General features: G+C 35.5%; 1 protein-coding gene across 5 annotated transcripts in view; it reads right to left on the reverse strand.

The window, feature by feature from the left end:
• Positions 1 to 23,991, reverse strand: part of LOC136826622 (uncharacterized) — a 352,977-nt gene that overhangs the window by 45,297 nt on the left and 283,689 nt on the right. For all 5 annotated transcript variants that reach the window (XM_067083917.1, XM_067083915.1, XM_067083916.1 and 2 more), the window contains one exon: positions 21,651 to 21,789. In XM_067083917.1, coding sequence (XP_066940018.1) covers positions 21,651 to 21,789 — 139 coding nt within the window. The remainder of the gene's footprint in view (positions 1 to 21,650; positions 21,790 to 23,991) is intronic.

The raw sequence follows: 23,991 nt of genomic DNA on the forward strand, positions 1-23,991 counted from the left end.
ACTCACACTAAGTTATTCATTCACCATCCTTCTTAACTTTCACTGTTCCGATTTATTAGCATCCAATTAGCCCCATACCGTTTTTCTTGCTTACATTTACTCTTCGCTTTCTCCTCTTACAAAAAACTTTCAAACTATTATACTATTGTCTGCAGTTTTTCTTCACTATCCCAAAGCACCACTGTATCATCTCTAGACATCAATCACTCAATTCTTCTTTCACAACTCATTTTCTTACACCAATTTTGCACCTATGTCTATTGTCCTTTCTCTGTAACTTCTTGCATCACTTCATCCATAAGGATATTAAACAGCCAAAGCAGCATAACACACCAGCTTCTTTCCTATCTACATATTCTAACACACACCCTGCTTCCATTAAAAACTTTTAACTGCTCTCAACAACTTAAGTTCTTTACCACCCACATGCTCGACTCCCTCCACACTGCCTCTATGCCCATTCTTTCATCATATATGCCACATACTTTTTCCCCTTTCTTACAACTCCTCACATTACTGTTTCGTAACAGATCCTTATTCCACACATATTGTTCGTGTCTAAACCTACAATGATAATCCTTCTGTAGCGCTTATTTTTCCAGTCAACATCCTACTGTAAACCTCTATTGTACTAAGTAATGTTAAGCCCCTTTAAATTTTAAGAATTGAAACTATCACTTTTACCTTCATGCAATGAAACAATAATTCCCCTCTCCTTTTCTTCAATACCTTTCCTTCATCCAACCATACCTGTCAAATCCTGGCCAACTATTCACTCACGATATTAATGCTTAACCCCTAAACTCTGACTGTCACCCCATCAACTCCTGGTGTTTCTCCATTCCTCAGCCTCTTTATTGCCCTCATTACGTCCTCAACAGAGACTTCTACATGCATTCTCAACAATATACTGACCCTTCCACTCTTGTGACATTACAATCAACTCTAAACTTTCTTTCTTCCAATTCCAACAAATCAACAAACCTTCAAAACACTCGCACCATTGACCCAGGATCTGCATTCATTGTTTATCTCGCCTTTCCATCTACATCTTTAATTCAGGTAGTAAGTTATACCCTTATTCTTCACACACAAACAAACACACACACACACACACACACACATATATATATATATATATATATATATATATATATATATATATATATATATATATATATATATATCATACTGAATAACGTTCCAAAGTGAGTAACCTTAATCTTCAGTAAAAGTAACCAGAAAGTCCCTAAAACGTATGAATCAGTTATCACTTGCGTGTATATATGTGTGTATACATCTATATATGTATATATATATATATATATATATATATATATATATATATATATATATATATATATATATATATATATATATATATATATATATATATATATATATATATATATATACATACATACATAAATCAAGTGATAACTGATTCATACGCGTTTAGTTACTTCGGATATTTTCACTAACGATTACTACTTGCTCACAGTGGAACATTAGTCATTATTATTAACTAACCTTTGCAAATAAAATAATGTGAGAAGTATTATTGAACAGTGTTTTTCCTAAAAGCTTCACTAAAGAAATTTAATCTCCTATCTTTCTCTCTCCATCACTAACCATTCTTTCTCCCTCTACCAAAATATGTGAAGGGCATCACATGTGGCCAAATCACTGGGACTATTAGGTTAACTGATATATGAACATGGTGACATACCTTTTGTATGTGTGCTTCAACTAGTAACAAAATTGTTCTAGTGGACCTGCAACTATCATAATTTTATCTACTGTTTTTCGTATGTGCAAATATTGTCATTCTTTCCCAAAATCATAAAAATTCATTGTCAATAAGGATATGATTTACACATCAATCTCATTGGTTTAAGTTCTAGATAATGACATTGTCAATAAGGATATGATTTACACACCAATCTCATTGGTTTAAGTTCTAGATAATGAATAATGTCTCATCAAACTCATTCCAAGGATTTCTGAGGGCCTCAGACTACTCGAAAGTTTCATTAGATATCTAAAAATACCTGCATCTCGTTTTGGGTATGATTGACATAGCCTTAATGAGCGACGGTAAAAATAGATATTTCTTTTGTTTGTTTGTGTGCGTGTGTGTGTGTGTGTGTGTGTGTGGATGCGTGCAAGCGTGCCGCCCTGATTTCTGCAAAGAGGACGAACTCGACACTGAAAGGTGTGGCCCGCTTCAAGGAGTCTTTTTGTGGGGGGAACCATTCTTGGTCACTTCGCCCTTAAAGGATAAAACAAGACTTGTTCGTTAGTCTGGCGAGTATCTGGAGGAGAGAAACCTTTGTTTTCTTGAAAGATACCGTTCTTATCCATGAACATCACTTCCCGTACCCCTTCCCCTGTCCCTAATCCCCCCCTCTCATCCACCCTGTAGTTTTATTAACCCTTACATGTAACAGCTTCTTTTATCGGTAAACTTCCATAAGTTCTAATTCCTAGCACAACATCTGTCCCTAGATAAGACTCGGGCTTCGCCACGCCCTCGGTCACAAAGTTCATTCAAGTTCATTCAAATTCTAACCTACACCAAGACTTCACCTACTAGGTTTCTAACAGCTTAGTTTACCAAGATCACTGACGCTGAAAAATAACAGAAAATACAATGTTTTTACAAGATGTTTATGCATAATTCTAAGATTACTCTTCTATACTTCCCATTAAATGTAACGCATGATCTTGCGATGTAAAAAAAAAAAGTGGGTGTGCCAGACAACCAGCCCGAAAGAAAAATGGAGATCTTATTAACCAAGTTATGTAGGAAAATAGCGAATATAAGCAAATGAACTGATTGGAACATGCCCATCTACTCTTGCTTTTACAACAACTGAAGGCTTCTGAAGACACCCAACAGAGGGTCACTGCAGGACTCCATCTTGAGTATAAGGATAATTCTAAAGCTTTCTTATGCTGAGCCAAATGTAAATTTCTTACTGCTGTTGCTCATGTTGCTGTCGTGTTTGTCGTTTCTAGTCTTCAAATAAAAGAAGTCTAAACGCTTACTTATGGATTTTCTAAAAAAGAATCTGGATTCCTTAATGGACTTGTAAGATTATGCCTCAGGGAAAATGTGAATCATGGTCATCTCCATACAATTCTTAAGGATTCTTAATTAACCATTATGAGATAGAGAAGTAAAGTCCACAATTATATTCTAAATTTGGAACTAATGCATGTAATGACAGCACTGTTTTGGACATTATTTTAAGAATACATATGATTATAAAAAGAGGCACTCCGGACCAGGTTAATTTTGATGTGGCAGATGTTTCTGTTCTAAGGTAACTTTTTCTTATTATCAGTGTTATTATCATTGCCAAATTACTTTCTCAGAGCAAGTCACACAGATTTACAGTCTTTCATAGATAATAAAAACCATAAAAATATTAAAAAGGTAAAGGCAGAAGTAAGCGTTAAGCGACAGCTAAGAGAAAAATCAATACAAACAAAATAAATCGCGAAACCTTCAAAACCGCCCCCCTCCCCCTCTTTCGCCTCCGCCCAACGCAACATTTTTTCTCACTCTGGCGCAAACTCTTTCACACTCTTTCATCGAATATTTATCTTTTTTAACATTCCTACCTCCAAATGCTGCGTAGGTTCTCAGGTAACCGGATAATCAATTTTCAGACTTTCAGAGGTTAAGGACAACCTGATAGTTTGCTTTTCACCAAACAATTTTATCCTTCAATCATATTCACTTCTTTCTTTCTTTTTTTTTATCGTGCCGCTCTGCCTTTAGTGTTAAATAAGACTTGAAAATGCGTTAATAACAAGTTCTATGTGCTTAAGTATGAGCAACCTCTAGAAACTATTTCTAGACTAACGCGCTCAATAAAAAAAAAAAAGGTTTAGATTCATGCCATTACACTCTCACGTTCAATTTCCCTGCTTATACTATAAAGCAATTCTTGATCCTAGATTCTTCTTCACATGTTAAAATATGAGACAGAATTTTTATATCAGTGCTGTCTTTTTTTCTGTAACAACACGTTTCTCTCTGCAAAACGCTAAAATATATTCTCTGTATTACTGCAATTACATATTATTTCAAGTCACTTTTAATTTTAGCAGATCACTCCCGTATTCAAGTCACCCAGCACTGCGATCGTACTTAGTGTTGGATAGCGGATTTGGCCTTGAAGGTTTAAGGGTCTGGTGAGATGCTCAGTGTCACAGCTGTAATACTTCCAACACAAAGATCGACGAAAAGGCCAATCTTCGACCACTCAAGGTCTATTTACAGCAGTCTTGAATGAAAGGAGAAAAAAAAAAAAAACTTAAGGGAACTAACACTGAAAGATGCAGCTTCATACAAAGAAGGCAATGAATGATACCTTTGGTGTCAATTTTAATTCTGCTGTGGCAGATCTTTTGTTCTAACATCACTATCAAATGAAGTGATTGATAGTGAAGTGATTGATCGTAGTCTACATCTTGCACAGTTATAGAAATTCGATTCAATTAGACACAATTCGACCTAGCTTTCGAACAGCACTTAGCGTAACAGAACCGTTTGTCCGTGCGAGCGTCATGGCTTGTAAGAAAAAGTCTTCGAAGTCCTTGTTTCTACATGCCTTTCTGCAAGATAATCTGGGCGGAGGAATTAAAATTAATTTAATGAAAACGTTTTCAGTTATATGATTATTTTAAGTTATTATATGAGAAATCAAACAGAGACTTTTCAAGAGAATTTAAAGAAGCACCATTTCCGTTTTAAAATTTACGAATAATTTATTTCCCAGGAGTTCAATGTCATGATAGCAAAGAAATAGATAACGTACGGGAAATTGACCAGAGTTGCAATTTTCCGTGAAAAGTCCTTCATACACTTGAGGCTCTTCAAATGCCCTCGGTACCGCTGTTTTGTTATAAACGCCGTGAAATCGAATTCCCTTGAAATATCTCGCACCTCACTTTTACAGTCTCTTACTCCCGTAAAAAAAAAAAAATTAAAAATTATCGACATTCTAGCAGTGCAAAATTCCAAGTTTTTCTGAACTCTGAGGTAAGACTTAGCAGTTTGGGCAGTCTGATGCAGGAGGCATTAACAGTAAAATGTCAGAAATTAAGAAATTGCCATTATGATTTAAAGACTCATTCGGTATGAAATACTGCTACGAGAAGAAAAATGAAACGCTGAAAACAGAATCAACGAAACAACATCTCAAGAAAACTTAAGCCAAAACAACACAGCAAAGAGAAAAGCTCAAAAAATCTATAAAAATGCACAACAAAACAAAACCGTTAGGTTATCATATGTGAGAGAGAGAGAGAGAGAGAGAGAGAGAGAGAGAGAGAGAGAGAGAGAGAGAGAGAGAGAGAGAGAGGGGTGTTGTCATTCAGCGAGGAACATCATTATTACCTTATTGGCCGTTGATGTGTTCATTCATCGTTATCACACCCTACAATTTTGACACATGAGGACACAGATCCTGCCTGCACGCCTCGACCATTCTATGGGCCATTTTTATTTATCAATTATTCTTTTATTTTTACTTTATTTTATGACGCGTCTCGCCTAAAACGACCAGGTTGGGGTATCATGGCGGTCCTCTTTTCATTTGTCTTTTTGTTTCGGCACTGTAAACTTTTATAGATAATAAACCAAGGTGCGAGGTTTCTTTCTTAACCATATAATGGTTTGAAATTCAATGAATATTTATAGAGAAAAAGCCTGGAGGGAAGTTGAATGCCAAAACTAAGTATATATATCAAACGTTCACAACATACAGTGAGCACTTTGTTATATACTTCCTTGTTTTTGAAGAGATACAGTGCGACCTCACAGCATATGTGCCTATTACTTTATTGATCTGAGGGGAATAACAATGGCCGAAGATTAATCTTGTATTTTCAGTTTTTGGTTTATAATATATAAATATATCGTGCCTTTTCATTTGGTTTTATATTAACAGTTACTAAAGCCGAAAGGAATTCGTAAATATAGTTATAAATATAAACAGCACAGACACTAGTTCAACCATATATTAAGGATATAAGCATGTTTTAATCGTGGTGTGTTTCAGTGCATGTATATTATTATATTCATTCTAAGGATGGAGGGGAGAATTAATTGTAACTAAGGTCGTCTTATAACACTTCTTATGCTTATTTTTTTCTTCAGTCTAATAGCTGCAAACAGGCTAAAAGTTTAAGCTGTTTACTGGAAGACTCTAGAAAAATTTCTTCATTATTTATGTAAAATTCCATCTCGAATAACTTTGACAGTGGCAAGAATTTTTCATTGTTACTTAATTTTTATCTATTGTCTTACAGAATGAGATTCTTAAGTTACAATTACGTCAAACGAAGGGAAATATGAGATTTTCATACATAAATATTTACACTAACAAACACAATCATCGTAATATGTAACTGTTAACAATGATCTATGTAAAATGTCGTAATAACTATGTACTTCTTCTTCAGCCGTTATTCTAAAAAGAATTTGCCCTAAAATAATGAATCAGTATACATGATGACTACTTTACCCAAGGACTTTGGATAGAACCGTTTTAATAGACTCCATTTATAGTCCCCCCACCATATCAATTCACTATATATTTTGTACAGTTTAACATTAACCTCTCTCTATACATAATGTTTTGTTTTCTAAACATGGTGACAAAATTTATTTCTTGAGAGGTGACAGATCAGTGGAAATACATTAACAGATTGTAAAAAGGAATGAACAGAAATGAAAAACTGAACGTATAAAATGTAGAAAAAGAATGGAATGGGTCCCTGAAATAAAATAAGTGACAATGCAGTTAGAAAAAAAGTAATACCAGAGAGAGAGAGAGAGAGAGAGAGAGAGAGAGAGAGAGAGAGAGAGAGAGAGAGAGAGAGAGAGAGAGAGAGAGACCAGATCCCGAATAAGAGGTGTTATTCGCTAAAGAAAAGTGAGAATTTACAAGATGGAAACAAAGTCTGAAGAAATGAAGCAAATATCGCTGCAGAAACACTAGCTATAACATAACCAATTTCATATATTCTTTTGTGAGAAAATATACGTCCACATTCAAGACTCTTAGTACGTAAAATGTAGTTTCCCGTGAATAATGTTTCTCTATATTCTTATTAATCAATTTATGAATTTCTGATTTGCAGTTCCCTGTGAATTACGTTTCTTTATATTCTTATTAATCAATTAATGAATTTCTAATCTGTAGTTCCCTGTGAATTATGTTTCGCTATATTCTTATTCATCAATTTATGAATTCCTAATTTGTAGTTCTCTGTGAATTATGTTTCGCTATATTCTTATTCATCAATTTATGGAATTTCTAATTTGTAGTTCTCTGTGAATTATGTTTCGCTATATTCTTATTCATCAATTTATGAATTTCTAATTTGTAGTTCTCTGTGAATTGTTTCGCTATATTCTTATTCATCAATTATTTATGAATTTCTAATTTGTAGTTCTCTGTGAATTGTTTCTCTATATTCTTATTAATCAACTTATGAACTTCTAATGTTATTTTCTGTTTAAAATTTCAGTGAGACCGAGTGTTCTCTGCTTTTAGCGCACAAATTTTGCTATTCACTTAACACTCCTATCTAATGTCTTCATATACTCATATAATTATCCGTTATCGCCATTATCATCACTACCAACACTATTTCGAATTTTCTCTATTTTACCAACACTGGTACGCCCCAACACCATGAAGACATGAAAGGAAATAAATCCAGCTAACAGACATCCTTTCACCTTGCTGTTCCTTATCTCGAAAGAAGTCACTAAAACGGACGTAAAATACGCCCACTGCCGGAATCCGTTACTTCTTGGAAAAAATCGTGAAATATCTTTATAAAATAAAATTTGTTTTTTTTTAATACCAAATAAATCACTTGCTTTCTTTTCCAAGCTGACAAACTGAGCAATTAAACGCCACTCAGTTACATGGGGAATTCTTAGAAATTCTCGTAAATTATCATTTTTTTTTAAAGGTCCAAATAAATCATATTCTTGGAAATGGAGAGAAGACCCTGCACTTTAAAGAATTCAGTTTCTATTTTTACACAAGGAATTCAAGGAAAAGAGTTTTTCGTCAAATATTTCCATAAAGTTCAGATTTAATGGCAAATCGCGTCATTCGAGAGGTAACCCAGACATGATAGTAAGCAAGACTTTTCTGTGACGTCAAGAGTTGTGAAAAAAATTAAACGATTTATTTTATGTCGATTAGGTGTGTGTGTGTATGTGTGAGTGAGAGAGAGAGAGAGGATAAAATGAATGAACATTCTTTCAGCTGCTGACACACCAATTTCCAGCGATTTAAACAGGAATACAAAAAAATGTTGAGGGCGAAAACTGGTTTGAAAGCAGCAAGTACCTGTAGCCCTCGTAAATAACCTGCAGAAAAAAAAAATCATATAGCGTAGAATCTAATTATAACTTTACTCTTACGTACTTGATATATCTCCACCTTCATTAGCATCTACCAAAAAGTGGAGAGAAGGAGAGAATCGGTTCGAAAGATAAAAGTACAGCAAACGATGAAAACTATACACAATGCTAATGAAAAGTCACACACCTCAAGAACCTTTTGGGAGTGATAATATTAGAGACAGTGCCGAGACTTGCCACTGACACACGCAAGATACTTATATGGCAGTTTGTGTGACTAATGACAGGTTGGGTTAGATTCACAATAAAGGAACTCGTATTTTGAATTCTTAGTGGGCAAGTTTTAATTGAAAAATAGTTTATGCGTCAGTGGAGCAATTTTGCTTGAAGTCAGCAAGTGACATACAAGCGAGAATATTTAAGTAATCAATCATTTATGCTGACACGAATGCAGGCAACATTACCAAGACATTTCAAGAGCAATATTTGATTAATAATTCTTATCATACAAAAAGTTTACGCTAATCGCCCCTCGCATTTCCTCGGCACATTTCGAAACCACCTGAGCCCCACCTTCATCGAACGCTAGTTCACTTAGACTTTCTTGGCAGATATGTTCTACATATCAGGGTAGAAAAAGGAAAAAACGAAAAAGTGGAAGTTGATGGAGACTTCAACGTCCATCAGATAAATATCCACCAAATTCATCGGAGTGAATCCCACACAGTTCCCACACATCCCGTCGTAAACAAGGCAGATACATCTCTCAGTGCTGTACCTGGTTTCTTATAAGTTATCTTAATTAGTGAAGAGCCGTTTAAATGGGCATCATCAGCAAGAGGTTGTGGGTATAAAAAAAGGTATTTTTTTTTCCTCCCATACAGCTGAGTCTAAGCACGTCGAAAGGTGGCATGAAGTCAGGTGTTTATCTTTACAAATTATGGAGTTTAACAAACTGAATTACAATCCCCTTAATGTATGCTTTACTTACGCGGGACAACGAAAACACCTGCCGCAGTTTTTCCACCAAAGTAGGTTAAGCAGTAACTAAGGAAGAGCAGAAAAGATTAATGTTGAGAAAAAAACAGAGGTAAAAGATGTTGCTGGATTTGATTCCTAAGTCGATGGGGAATCTCCTTCTGAAAATAAGATTTCAGGATTTCTGAAACACGGAAAAAATAATAGAAGAAAATTTTGTTTTATTTGGGAAATAAAATTAACCAGACTGATTGAGCCTCGAATTCAAGGTTACCAAAATACTTCCGAGCGAACGTAAGTCTAGCGTGTACACCGCGATAAGCAAAGAAATGGCTTTCAGCAAACATGACAGACATGTTGCAAAAACAAACATGAAAAATTCTCAAAACTTAAGAGCCTTTCGCAAATACATATGAAACTGTCCCTATAACAAGGGAATGTACTATTTCACATTAGCAAAATACCAAACATAAATAAATTAATATATTAATTCGAGGAAAAAACAGCATTTATATACGTCAGGACTGGTGATGATCACGTAAACTTTATACTGCGATACATCTCTGTCCACCACTACCAGTAGACAGCCAGCTGTCAATTCAACTCTGAAGGATGTCAGTTTAAAATGTGAGCAATAAATGTCTTGAAGCAAGCATGCATTCACAATAAATTTTCATAGCAGGAGTCTCTCCTTCTGTGCTGTTTGCTATTCATTCGTAGTCTTGTCTGTATATAATGAAGATGAATGAATTTGAAAGCCTGGCTCTCTCTCTCTCTCTCTCTCTCTCTCTCTCTCTCTCTCTCTCTCTCTCTCTCTCTCTCTGCTCTGTATACAATATATATATATATATATATATATATATATATATATATATATATATATATATATATAATATATATATATATATATATATATATATATATATATATATATATATATATATATATATATATATATATAGTTTACCCACGATACGAAGTTTAACGAAATTCATCTATTAAGCCAAGTCTGTCCGTTGACAAGATATCTTAAAATGTTGCTGAAGAATTTCAATGAAAGTTCTGTGGAAAGGTCGGCTATAGGCCAAGGAATAATTAACTATATAGTCGAACCGATTCGGTCCGAATTTTTATCACGTTGCCTGCATTACCTCATTGATTCTTATAAACAATTCATCCCCAAAATCACGTAATATTTTTTTCTGACATGACACGCATAATTCAAGAATTGTGTATATGTGTACGTGCACAAATGGAGTTGAGCAGAGAAGCCATTCGAAAACTAAGCATATGGGCACAATTCTCAAGTTCAAGGAACAACCTGATTATATTATTCGTATACTAAAGTGACAAGAATTTAGCCCTGAATTTATTCAATAATGGAAAATGCTAATTTTTTATAATCATGTACAAAAAACATAGTAAACAGATAATACAGATAACTGTCATGGTCACCCTAACCACAGTACCTAGCAACACTTTTTTTAAATATCCCAAGGTATAATATATGTATCAAGGTGCACAAGCATATTTACATTTAGTGTATAATAATGTCTCTGGTTTCTGAACTAATGCCAAGGATTCCTAAAAAGGACTGATCGAATTAAACAAAAGTGCTCACTTGTCTACGGGCACGGTATCTAGAATAGGCAGTAATTAAATCCAAGCACAAGACTCTCTCTCTCTCTCTCTCTCTCTCTCTCTCTCTCTCTCTCTCTCTCTCATTTATAGATTTCCGCTGTATGTCTCCTGCAGACGCAACTCCCTCCATTCTGTCTGCTCATATCGTTGGACCATCTACATGTAGTTTTTCTTAATGCATTTTACTTGCATGGAGCCTCTTGGATTAAAATAGCAAGACTACGCCCTCGTGTCTGGTAATGATAATAGTAATAATACCGCCGGTGTAGTGCACAAGACAGAACTATCAGAAGATTGGGGGACGGAGGGGAGGGGGGGGGTTAAAACACCCTACCTCCTCTCGCCTCTAATCCCTGCCTTTTATTGCGATAACCTCTGCACCATCGGAGACTAAGTCCTGCCAATGAGTCTCGTATAGACGTCTCGAGCCTTTCAGGACGGTAATAGCTTTTTTTTTTTTATTCCTTTCTTTTTCGACTCGCGGACGTCGCATGACCAAATGAAGAAAGTAAGTGTGGGTTTTAGCCACCGCAATCTAACCCCCCTCTCTCTCTATTCCACGTGGTCTGTTTTCCTTCTCCTCCTAGTAACAGTGCATTGTAGGAAAGGTGATCTTTCCTGAAGTCTCTCACCCGATCTTTATGACTCCATAAACTTCCACTATCAGTAGAAGCGATGGTGGCTGAGGTGTTACCAGAGATTATTGAAGGAAGGAGCATAGCATAGCGACGTTGAGGCTTACTTATACATTGAATTTTTTTATTCATTATTACACCTGTCTGAGTGTTCTTTGTGGTCGAATACATACTGAAAAATTAACACACAATTCAATGAATCCCAAGAATGAAACGAAATTCGTCACTCTGCTTGAAGGGAATGCATTGGGTCAACGAAGCTACCCTTGAACACTATAAAGACCGGCCAATTTCTGTAAAGATAAGGATAAAAGAAGGCACTTTTCTTTTGTGTTAACTTTGTACACTGTTAAAAATATACTAAAAATCCTTAAGCTTAACGAGCACTAGTGTTCCCATCGTCAGAAGGAATGAAACTAAATTAAATTTCTTTCAACACAGACAGATTATTTATATCAGGTTCCTGCTTGAGCTTCTGACTACTCGACCATTCTGGTTTGCTGTGGTTATGGTAATTTCCCAAACGTATCCCTTGTACTGATGGAAAGTCAAATGCCTGACCTTCGTGACCTACACCCACGAATACGCCCCCGCCCCCGACTCCTTCACCAGTGAGCAGCAGAGGGTCAGAATAACCGCAACAAACCAGAGTGATCAAGTACTCAGAAGACCAAGCAGGAACCTGACATAAATAATATATCAGTATATAAAAAAACTGATTTAGTTAGCCTTGTTACCGATTAGAGAACGTCTGTCTACAAAATGTCAAAGGAACAGTGGTAACAGGAATAAACTAGTCAATGAATAGTGGTAAAGTTTTACTCGTAAAAAGAAAAGTAAAATGAAAACAACAGTACAAAGGGGCAGTGATGAAATTAGTATAGTAAAGATACAAATCGTAGTACAGCGAATTTGCTGGCTTTCGAAATGACACGGGTTTTGATCTTGACCAAGGTTAAATTACCATGCAAAATTTTCTTTGCTCCAAGTGTGAAGGCACGCTTTGGTCTCAAGGACAGTGACTGGTTTATGTATACCCGATTACTGTTTGTTCTCTTTTCCACAGAAAGATTCAAGAAATTTCTGATATATATATATATATATATATATATATATATATATATATATATATATATATATGTGTGTGTGTGTGCGTGTATGTATATATAAAACAAACCGATGTAAACAACGAAACTTACATGGCCAAAAGTATAATCAACTACACAAGCAAATTTACATTACTATAAATCTATCAGAAAATTCAGTATAATAATAATAATAATAATAATAATAATAATGAAAGGAAACCCGGATAAACTGCTGCAGTTTCTACTGTAATAATATCGTGAAGTGAAATTCGATATCAAGGCCCTTGCAATGTGTCCTAAAGCTGACAAACTGGAATTGAAAAGTGACAGTCAATAAATCTATTTGATATCCGACTTTGCAAAGCATTTTTTCACTGTAAACAACAACAACAACAACAACGGTTTTTTTTCTTCGCGCATACATTTTGCACCTTCTTTGTATACACTGGAAATTTGGAGTTCTTTACATGGGCTGTCACTGATGACTTTAATCCCAAGTGAAAGTTAGTAAATGTTTCATATAAATTATAGCTTTCCTAAAGGCTTTTCTTCAAGTGAGGCCTTCTGTGAAGAAGTCTACAGGGACAGATACTATAATATACATACATACATACATACATATATATATATATATATATATATATATATATATATATATATATATATATATATATATATACACACATACAGTATATGTGTGCGTGTACAAAATGGCTTGCAGCTCCAGGGTTCGTGGTTTGATCCCGGCTTGTCAAAAAAAGGACTGGCTGAGAGTCAGAAGGCTTTGTCCTCAACTCTAATGATGATGATGAAACAGCCAACCAATTCTAGACACGATATAACAAATGATATCGAAGTCAGGAGGAAATAAAAATACGGATGGAAATCCAAAAGGACAGGATGATGTCTATAAGGTACACGTTAAAATTGTGGGAACTGGAACCATATAAAAATGTTTGTTTTTACAAAAGTAGATTATTAAAGGAGAGAGAGAGAGAGAGAGAGAGAGAGAGAGAGAGAGAGAGAGAGAGAGAGAGAGAGAGAGAGAGAGAGAGATGAATGGGGGTTTGATGGTGTTAGCTAATAATGTAATACATGAGGCAGAGGAACATTAAAATGAAATACATTACGACATACAAATAGATAACATTTAAGTTTCAAATTAAAGAAGCAACATTTGAACTTTCATTACTATTTCTTAACGTGCACTACACATTTAAAGATATAAACACTGCTATTACCATAAATAAAAGGAACCTCGAAACAAAATATAAGATATGTATCGTAATTATCAGGAGTTAGAGAAGTCAATAGTGACAGACTAATGTCTCCGGCAATTATGACCCCAAAGGTCATCTATTAAATACCCAGAGACAAGACAATTCCACCCCTACGGGCACCTTGGATGACCCCCGCAGAGGATGAATGAGGAGATGCTGTAGTGAATGGGGTGGTCGCAGGATTGGGGGGGGGAAGGGATTTCTGACCTCGGTTAGAGGATGTGGTCCAAGTTGGGGGTTGGTAAGGATTTGATGTATTCATACATTGTATACAAGATCCAACTGCCATATGAGGATTCGTTGTAATTATGCTCACTTGCCGTAATTAATTGCTGGATGGGGTAGTTTGAGACAAGAGCATAGTTATTATTATCTTCTTGTTATGATCTCTGATATGATAAATATTCAGTTTCTCCTACACAACTAATGTCGGAAGGTAAACCTGGTAACTGAAGAAGAAAAATCCAATATAATTCTTGATTACATCATAGCTTTTTATGTGAATGACTAGATAAAGTAAGAAATCAGAATAATATTATTTTTTACAAAAATCTTAATTACGTGGAATAAAATTAAGTTAATGAAAGCCACAGTGTGTTCACAAGTTCTAATAGTGAAATTCATATCAATGCACTGCTACAAAAGTGATGCATATAATCACAATTCTTTCTAGAGATAAGACACTCCCATAGTATTCATGTTCTCATAATAAAGTAAATTGTCTGATAGCAAAGTAGCTATCTGACACAAACAGCCATAATTCTGAAGTCTCGTAATATTTCATCTTCAGCTCCCTAAATCCACAGACCTGACATTTCATTTCAAATTTAATTTCAAACACTTTTATCAGATATCCCTATTTCTTCATTATCTTTTCTCTGCTTCACCACACTATCCCAGACGACTAAATCAACATATTATTAGAAAGGATCGTATTTCTGCAAGCATAAGTACATCTACAAAAACCTCAGTCTTCACAGCGCATTTAAACGAACCCGCGAAAAAAAATTACGACTAACCTACGAATCTTGTTTCTGCAAAATTGCCCACAAGTGTATTACATGACACTCGAACACACTTACGCTGCATTTAGGTAATGGTCACACTCGCAAATCCAGCCTCCTTAAAAGAATGTATATACGGGGAAACTAACAACTTATTAACAAGAGGCACTTTTCTTATAAAAACAGGCCACACTTTCCGAAACAGACATCCGCATATGTTTTTTTTTTTTTTTTTTTTTTTTAAGCCAGGGTACGAAGCTTGAACCAAGACGATAGTGACGATAATGATGGTGATAATTCAATGGTGCTTCCAAGGTACATAATGCTGAAGTCTTTTCCACGTCGGATTTGCATCGGGTCACCTTAGGAAGAAGAACGAATATTCTGTTTTTCTTAGATCTTTATTTCATTAATTTTCGCTCGCGTCTTCTGAGATCAGCAGCTAAATACGAAGAGAAATGCGATGTCCTTTTTCAGGTATTTCGAAGATTACACCGACGATTTCTTCTTTTTTTTAGGGCCAGTGTACGACTCCAAGTCCAGCTGATGACTAAAATAAAGGATTCATTTCTGATGACAAAACAGCAGTCGGATATTTTAAACATCACGAAGACGGGTGATCGGTACATTAGTTCACGTAAAAGTCTTTACACAATCACGAAACGAGCAAGTACTGACCACTGGGAATAATTTAATTTTGTACTATTTCCACGAGTACGTATATGTGCACAATTAGAATAATATAAATATTTTACTAGGTCTTACATAAATGTAAAACACATAAACACAAAGAGTTTTAATAGGGACAAAAGCACACAAAATATTCTATACATACGAAGAAATGGCATTCGTAATCCAAACGACTGAAATGCCAAGGACATTTTATATCCTATATTTCTCTCAAAGGATTAATAGGATACCAAAGACGTTCTTCATATCTGGCCTGCTTTCAACAAAGATTAACTGACGTCAAAGATAACAAGTAAAAAACTGCGCCGAAGTCTCTTCGGCGCAATCGAATTTTCTGTACAGCCGCTACAGCGTATAATCAAGGCCAACGAAAACAGATCTGTCTTTCGGTGGTCTCGGTATAATACTGTATGAGCCGCTGCCCCTGAAACTTTAACCACGGTCCGGTGATAGCCTATCCTATATAGTTACTAGAAGCACGATTTTGGCTAACTTTAACCTTAAATAAAATGAAAACTACTGAGGCTAGAGGGCTGCAACTTGGTATGTTTGATGAGTGGAGGGTGGATGATTAAAATACCACATTGCAGTCCTCTAGCCTCAATAGTTTTTAAGATCTGAGGGCGGACAGAAAAAGTGCGGACGGACAGAAAAAGCCGGCACAATAGTTTTGTTTTACAGAGAACTAATAATGCCTCAATTGAAGACGTATGCGCGGTTTTCTTTTACAATCCACTATGCATGTAATGTTCACAGAAGACATTTTAACTCGAATTTACATGATGGTTGTGTTATTATCTGTATGAGATACGAGTGTGAATATACGACCTGAATGTGAATTACATGATCTAATAAAAATATATAAATTTTGCAATCAATTAAGATTTAAATACAGTTCGAGACAGTATGCATAAAATGATTTTCCGCCGAAGTATATATATATATATATATATATATATATATATATATATATATATATATATATATATATATATATATATATATATATATATATATATATATATATAAAATGTGTAAGGAACCTATCACGAGAAGAAAAAAAATTCTACTTTGATCTTGGATTTCTCTTCTTGCTTCTATTACTCTATTCTTAGATATTTAAAGCCCCTCCTCCTTTCTTAGGATGGTCGGTCGCTTTCCTTTCCCCTTCTTTGTGTGTGTGTGTGTGCATTTCTGCATAAAGTATTTGAAGTGCTCGTCACATTGACTTCATATAAAGTAAAGATGCTTCTCAATAATTCGTATAGTTGCCCAGAAATAAAAAAGCAAGCATGGATCCAAACCGGTAAAGACGTCAACAGAATTAATATAAATATTAAATATGTTCGACTATGTAAAAGGTAATCAATTTTTAGACGTAAACAAATGCTAGTTCAAGTTAAGCAAAGAATCAGCTGCGGGTCACAAAAGGATTCATTCTGATCACATCATCGGTGTGATCAGTGTTTTATTCAGTGATCTCTGAAGCACATAAGCATTTAATTTAATCGTTTATTGATACTCTTACGATTTACTGGTAGAGAGAAAGAGCGAAAATACCAGAAGAAGGGAAGAGTCGTAGGATACCACGGCGAAGCCTTTTTCTTAGAGAGAGAGAGAGAGAGAGAGAGAGAGAGAGAGAGAGAGAGAGAGAGAGAGAGAGAGAGAGAGAGAGAGAGAGAGAATTCAACATCATCTCCATACAGGCGTGAATTGACTAGACACTAAACACAAGTAAAATCGTAGGTGGTGGAATTACACGGAAGAGGCCTAACCCAGCAGGGTGGCATCAACATTGCCATACAATGGCGAGACCAATCGTCTGTCTTCTATAGACAATAAATATGAGAGAGAGAGAGAGAGAGAGAGAGAGAGAGAGAGAGAGAGAGAGAGAGAGAGAGAGAGAGAGAGTCTGTCTCTAGTTTTAACCTATATACCGATTAAATACAGAGAGAGAGAGAGAGAGAGAGAGAGGTCTCTAATTTTAACCGATCTACCGATTAAACAGAGAGAGAGAGAGAGAGAGATCTGTCCCTAATTTTAACCAATCTACTGATTAAGCAGAGAGAGAGAGAGAGAGAGAGAGAGAGAGAGAGAGAGAGAGAGAGAGAGAGAGAGAGAGAGAGATTTGTCTCTACTTTTTAACCGATATACCGATTAAATACACAATTCATTAATCCTCAACAAGTGATTAACAAGTAAAAGGCGACAGTCAGTGGAAAAAGTGAATGTTAAAACTCAATTAATTACATTTTCAGGTATACTGCGTGTATGTAATTGACTACAAAAAACTAGTTGTAACTGCAATATATATTTACTTTCAATTCATCATCTTCGTAGTAATTATTTCACACTGTGGAAATGTCTTACAAAATACCTATGAGGACACAAAATATATGTGAGTATGATGTATAAAAGGACCCTATAATTGAAACGTATGTATACTGCCACTCTTATCTTATAATAAAAGTCAGGTCTTATTCTCTTCGTCTTTTAATTTTTCAGGCGAGCTATTCTTATAATCTAAGTCCAAGAGACTACTGCGATATACATGACGATTTATACAAGTGTATGAGAATACTAAATCCAAGCTACAAATATGCTACATATCACCAAGCACCAGTCCCGCATCACAGTCGCACTTCTGATACACTATCTGATCAGCCGAAGTCATTCCATGGACATTTGTACTTTCCTACCCTTTCGTTACATATTTTTATGTTGCATAAAACGTACTTTATCTCAGCACTCTCAGAGACATTTTTCGGCATGAAAACTATTGCAAACGTACAAGAATCCAAGGGAAGAATACTGAAACATTTGTCAAAATTAAATCATTATTATTTATGAAGCACTGTATCGCTATGGAAGGTTATCATAATGTTAGAAAAATATAAAAAGTGTGTGTGTGTGTGTGTGTGTGTGTGTGTGTGTGTGTGTGTGAGTGAGAGAGAGAGAGAGAGAGAGAGAGAGAGAGAGAGAGAGAATAAATTACGATAGTGAAAGGGCTTAAGCAAGGACATACAACACTTCGGATGGATATCAATAACCAAAAAAACATAAAAGATAACGCAAAGGAAACAAGGACTACCACATGAATAAACAGAAACAGAAGGATGAAACAACTGAAAACAATCCCAAGTTTATTACGAATAAAGACCCTTACGCATGGAATTTTTTTTTTATTGTTTACTTTTTCATTTGATGAGTGAAAGGAGGTTTGGGATGACACGTGTAAAAAAAGGGTTGGAAACGACAACGCCCATCCTTAAAGAGTTTCTTAACCACGCTATGAGACGGAGCTTCAACGGTAAGGGTTTCCTAGGATCTGACCGTCGGCACCTTCCCATGCTAACTCCCCCTCCCGCCCCACCCCTCCGAACTCCTTTCCGTTACTCGAAATAACTTTTCTGGGTCAACCCAAGATCTACATACTTTGGGTCAACCTACAGACAGGATACAAAAATAGATGCCAGTTACTAATACTTACTTAGTCTGGACTCTCCTATGAGTGAGAACTGAACTCGGAACATAGGAAGTACTGCTTTCATTACAAGAACTATTAGTTAATAATAATAATAATAATAATAATAATAATAATAATAAATTTACTTCATCAATCACTGTATATAATAAAACCCAAATGAAAAATAGCTACCAATATCATGTAAAAATCACCCATTCCAAAAAATCCAATGATATTCCCGACACAAAAATTCTTTCTCAAGACTTTCGTGTTCATTAAGAATCCTTAAGAACTAAGTAAACGATTATTTTGCATCACTAATGGCACTCTGAACGCGTTGCAGAAACACTCCAAATAAAAAAAAAAGGTAAATCGAGGAAAAAATTACCTACGAGAAAGAACCAGCAAGTGTCTACCAAAACCGCCACCACTCCTCTCCCTCTTCCTCCATCCCCCACCCCCTTCGAGGAACCCGTCCGCCCACACGCCCAACATTCGGGGAAAATAAAAGTCTTTTATAAGTAAATGATTTATCCAGGTGGATGTGGCCGTTAGTTCAAGTCACACTAAAATGGGATGTCATTTAATGTTCCCTGTATGCATGTATATGCGCTCATGAATAAATACTGTGCTTATACTGCATACTTACGTATGTGAAGTGTACGTTTATGTAATTTCCACACACACACCTACATATATATATATATATATATATATATATATATATATATATATATATATATATATATATATATATATATATATTATAAATTATATATATATAATGTGTTTGTTTGTATAAAACTGAGACCGAAAATCAATTAGCCGAAAAAGGAGAGGATAGTTTAGAAAGATATGCACTCTGACAAATCACCTCTACCTGAAAAGATCTACAACTCCTATTCTGAATCAGCCATTTTTATTGTTTCCTATATCTTATAAGGGTTGACGTTTAAAACTTTCCAACATTTTAAAGTCTAATAGCAAACTGAAGGAATATTTCCTATTACTTTCCACTGAGTTTTGAAGCAGGCAATTCATTAAAAGAGAAAGTAAAATGAGATACAAACTTACTCATTACCATATTACATGTTATTTCAAAATATGAATTAAGTCATTATCATAATATTATTAACACAATGGTAAGGTAACCAACCAATATAATGGTAGAACGAATGAAAGCTCTGGTGCATAATTCAAGACTACAAAACGAAGGTAAATACTGAAGAATTCTAAAAATATTTGTTTTTCCAAGTCAAATGACCTCCTTTTGGAATGGAATAAACAGAATGCATTTTTACATTACCTTGGGAAGCATACAATGATAGTCAAATAAAGAAAATCGAACTCTACATTATACACAATATTTATGAAGAGTCGACAATTTTATCTGTGCGTCTGGCAATTGAAAACTGGTCTCAAATTAGAATATGCTTCGCTTTAGTGGGTCACCCAGTCTCCTAACCTTCACAAATAGGGTCAATATTGTGCCACGCATATATTTCAGTTTTTATCAAGACTACACTTTTCTTGTTGCTGATACGTGAATCTGAATACTGAGAGACGAAGAAGTACGCCCAGACGAAGAACTTGTTAATCTTCACGAGGACTTCCAGAAATTTTATTCAATTTTTAATAAACAATTTTCAATATTCCACCTCGAAAAATGATTCTAATTTATTATCAATAAATCAAAGTAATTCATAAAAACAACTCAGGATAGCAAGCTAAAAATGACTGAATATGAATTTGAAAGCTGTAATTATAAAAAATAATAAATCGAAAATTCGCAGAGAACATATACAAGGTACATTAAATAATATTTATATAAAAAATTATTTTTAAAATCATCTTTTGAAAAACTAAGATTTTGGTGAAAGGCATAAAAATAAAAAGTAAGCGCCCTGAGAGCAAAGCACAGAAAAAACTGCAAAGGTGAACAAATTAGTAAAAAAAAAACAATATCGTATCCAATTTGCCAACACGCAGAAAAAAACCTTTTCATGTTCAAATAAAAAAAATTAAGCTACAGGAGGGCAAAATGTGCATTTCAGAAGAGCGGTAAAAGCCTAGATCTTTATATTTACTAAAGCCTACAAGACAAGAGTATATCAGCTGCTGATGTCAAAATAAAAAAAATTACCTTCATACCTATAGGGAAAACTTCTATAATGTATAGATAGAATAATACCGTTAATGGCATTATGAATAAAATACATTTCTACCAATATCAGCAAAACCTAGACTACTTCTGAAGACAACTTTAATAAAACTCTTCATTGTAATGATGACGAAACCAACCATACACATCCCGACTTTTATCTAACAGTTAACATTCCATTGAAAAAATTATGGTAATAATTACTGCCTAATATTACTTTATTGCTTGTATTTGTCTATAACTCTGACAAACATAGGTCATCGATCCATGATGTCACTGTGGGAAGAGCCAAAAGCCTCCTACCTTGATGTCTAGATGGACAATATTTCTGTCGTGGATGAAGACTAATCCTTCCAAGAGTTGCCGGGTGAAGTTGATGACGTCACGCTCATACGGTACCACGTCCTCATCCAAGAGTGTCTGGAGATCGCCACCGGCAGCGCTGGAAAAGAAAAAAGAATAAAATTAAAGTTCTCCCTTTGTTTATTTTGTTTTTCTTTGTGCAACTGATATTCATAATCTTGCAACCAGGTGCAAGCACACTTACCATAAAGGGTGATCTAAACTTCGAAGTGAGGCAGCTACATTTTTCTACCATCAGATTTTGATGAATTTTAAGCCAACTATTGCTTCAGGCCAAAACCAAATGGACGAGACAAGAACAGAGTGGACTGTCTGGGCAAAATTTATCTTTACATGAAGTTTCTAAAATTAGTTTATTCTTAAATCGCTTTGATGCATGTTTGTTCATAAATTTAGAGATAAAAAATCAAAACCCCGGGTTTATAATAAACATCACTGCCACACGTCCCTTCAACACACCTGGGTATAATTCAGTACTACTGTCTACATCGCAATCGCTTTCTCTGCACCAGGACAGTGGCAGCCCCTTATTTACTAATGCCCTATATCAACAGCTCCTTTTATGAGGCCTGCCACGCGACTGTGAACTTGAACATGCGTCCGTACATGTAAACACGCAGGCAAGCAATAGACATGACTATTAGAAGCTCGAGCAAAACCTTGTGCCCATAAAGAGACAGCCAGACGCATCGACAAATCAAAGGAAGAACAAAGCTTAATAAATTTAAAGATGGAAGGGCAGCATTCCTAAGCAGAGCAGAGAGGGAAGGCGAAGGAGTGCCCCACATGGGACTGGGATGGAAGGGAAGGGGAGAGGGGGTTGGGGTAGGGGTGTAGGGAAAGGTATATACAGGGATCATAAAGGCACTCCACCTATAAACCTTTTCCTTTCTCTCTCCGCCTTCTTTGGTTCATTGATCTTCTCTTTCATTTTTCATTTATGAATAAGGATGCAATTGGTGTGTACGAGGCATCTTCTCTTGCAGTCTGTTTGGCTACCCCTTCACCCTTTCCTTTTTCATTTGTCTACCCTTATATAATGAATTCAAGCACTTAACGTAGCACTATCACACCCGTGCTACTGAATCTCGGCGGAGATCAGTGGGCGAATTTGCGTCTCTTTGTGTGGACTTCATTATAAATCTTGTTTCTTCTCAGACTGTTCCACGCATACATTCTCTCTCTCTCTCTCTCTCTCTCTCTCTCTCTCTCTCTCTCTCTCTCTCTCTCAGACGGCCACAAATCTCCCTTGCGAGACACTGAGGAGGTGAGCTGATTGACTTTAATTCCCTTATCCAGTCCATCGCCCCTCCAGAATCTCATTCAAAGTTCACCCCACAAATTCGTCACCACTCTGGTAACCATGCTGGAATTTTTTGGATTTTGTAAAGATCTTGCTGTTTGTTACCAAACGCTACCGTCATCATATTTTTCATCGTCTGACATGCATTATAGCCTCTTTGTCTACATACAAATTCAATACGTAAGTTTGAACATACAGTTGATAAGTGCATAGTTATAAATATGAGTGCCGTTTATATTAAGTATACCAAGCATTCACAACATTCAGTAATATCTGATTCAATAAATACTTTCCACATTATGTTTTGTAAGTGTTCTCTTTTGTAGTTGTTGTAGTGATTCTCTGAGCCTTTTGTCCTTCTTTCTCAAGTAATGAAATCCATGTTCCTATACATTTTTCGTTATCAAGTACTGTCATGTTCTAAACCCTGTTTTATCGTCGAAAATCCATACTTGATAATTCAGTCTAATTTTCTACTTTATGTCAAGTCTCTTAATTTATTTGTTCCTCAGGGAGATTTCTCTTGTTCTCTTTCTTTCATCATCACATCTACAATTTCTGGGAGTAAAAGTTGTGAGGTATGAAGCAAACCTATTTTTATTGAAATGAATTGAAATAAAAAGCAGGTAGAACTTGTTGAGATAAATTCCTGCATAGCACATCTGGAATTAAAATAGTTGATGGAGATAGAAATGAACAGATACTACAGTATAATGTATGGCAGATAGGTTACCATAAGAAAGTAGATGGACCATTATTTAGAGGTGGTTTAGTAACGTAGAAAAACTGGATAACGATAGGATGGTGAACAGGCTACGCAAATCACTAAAGAATGAAGAACATGGAGCACGGCAAGAACATGGAGACAGAGATGAAATAAAAGGCGTGTCGAACTGGACAGCGCTGGCATCGCAGTTTGACAGGGAGAAAAGACGGTAGTCGAAGGGTTCCTGACAAGCCTACGTCTATCAAGCGCTT

This window comes from Macrobrachium rosenbergii, chromosome 41 (genome assembly GCF_040412425.1).
Source record: "Macrobrachium rosenbergii isolate ZJJX-2024 chromosome 41, ASM4041242v1, whole genome shotgun sequence".
NCBI lineage: Eukaryota > Metazoa > Arthropoda > Malacostraca > Decapoda > Palaemonidae > Macrobrachium > Macrobrachium rosenbergii.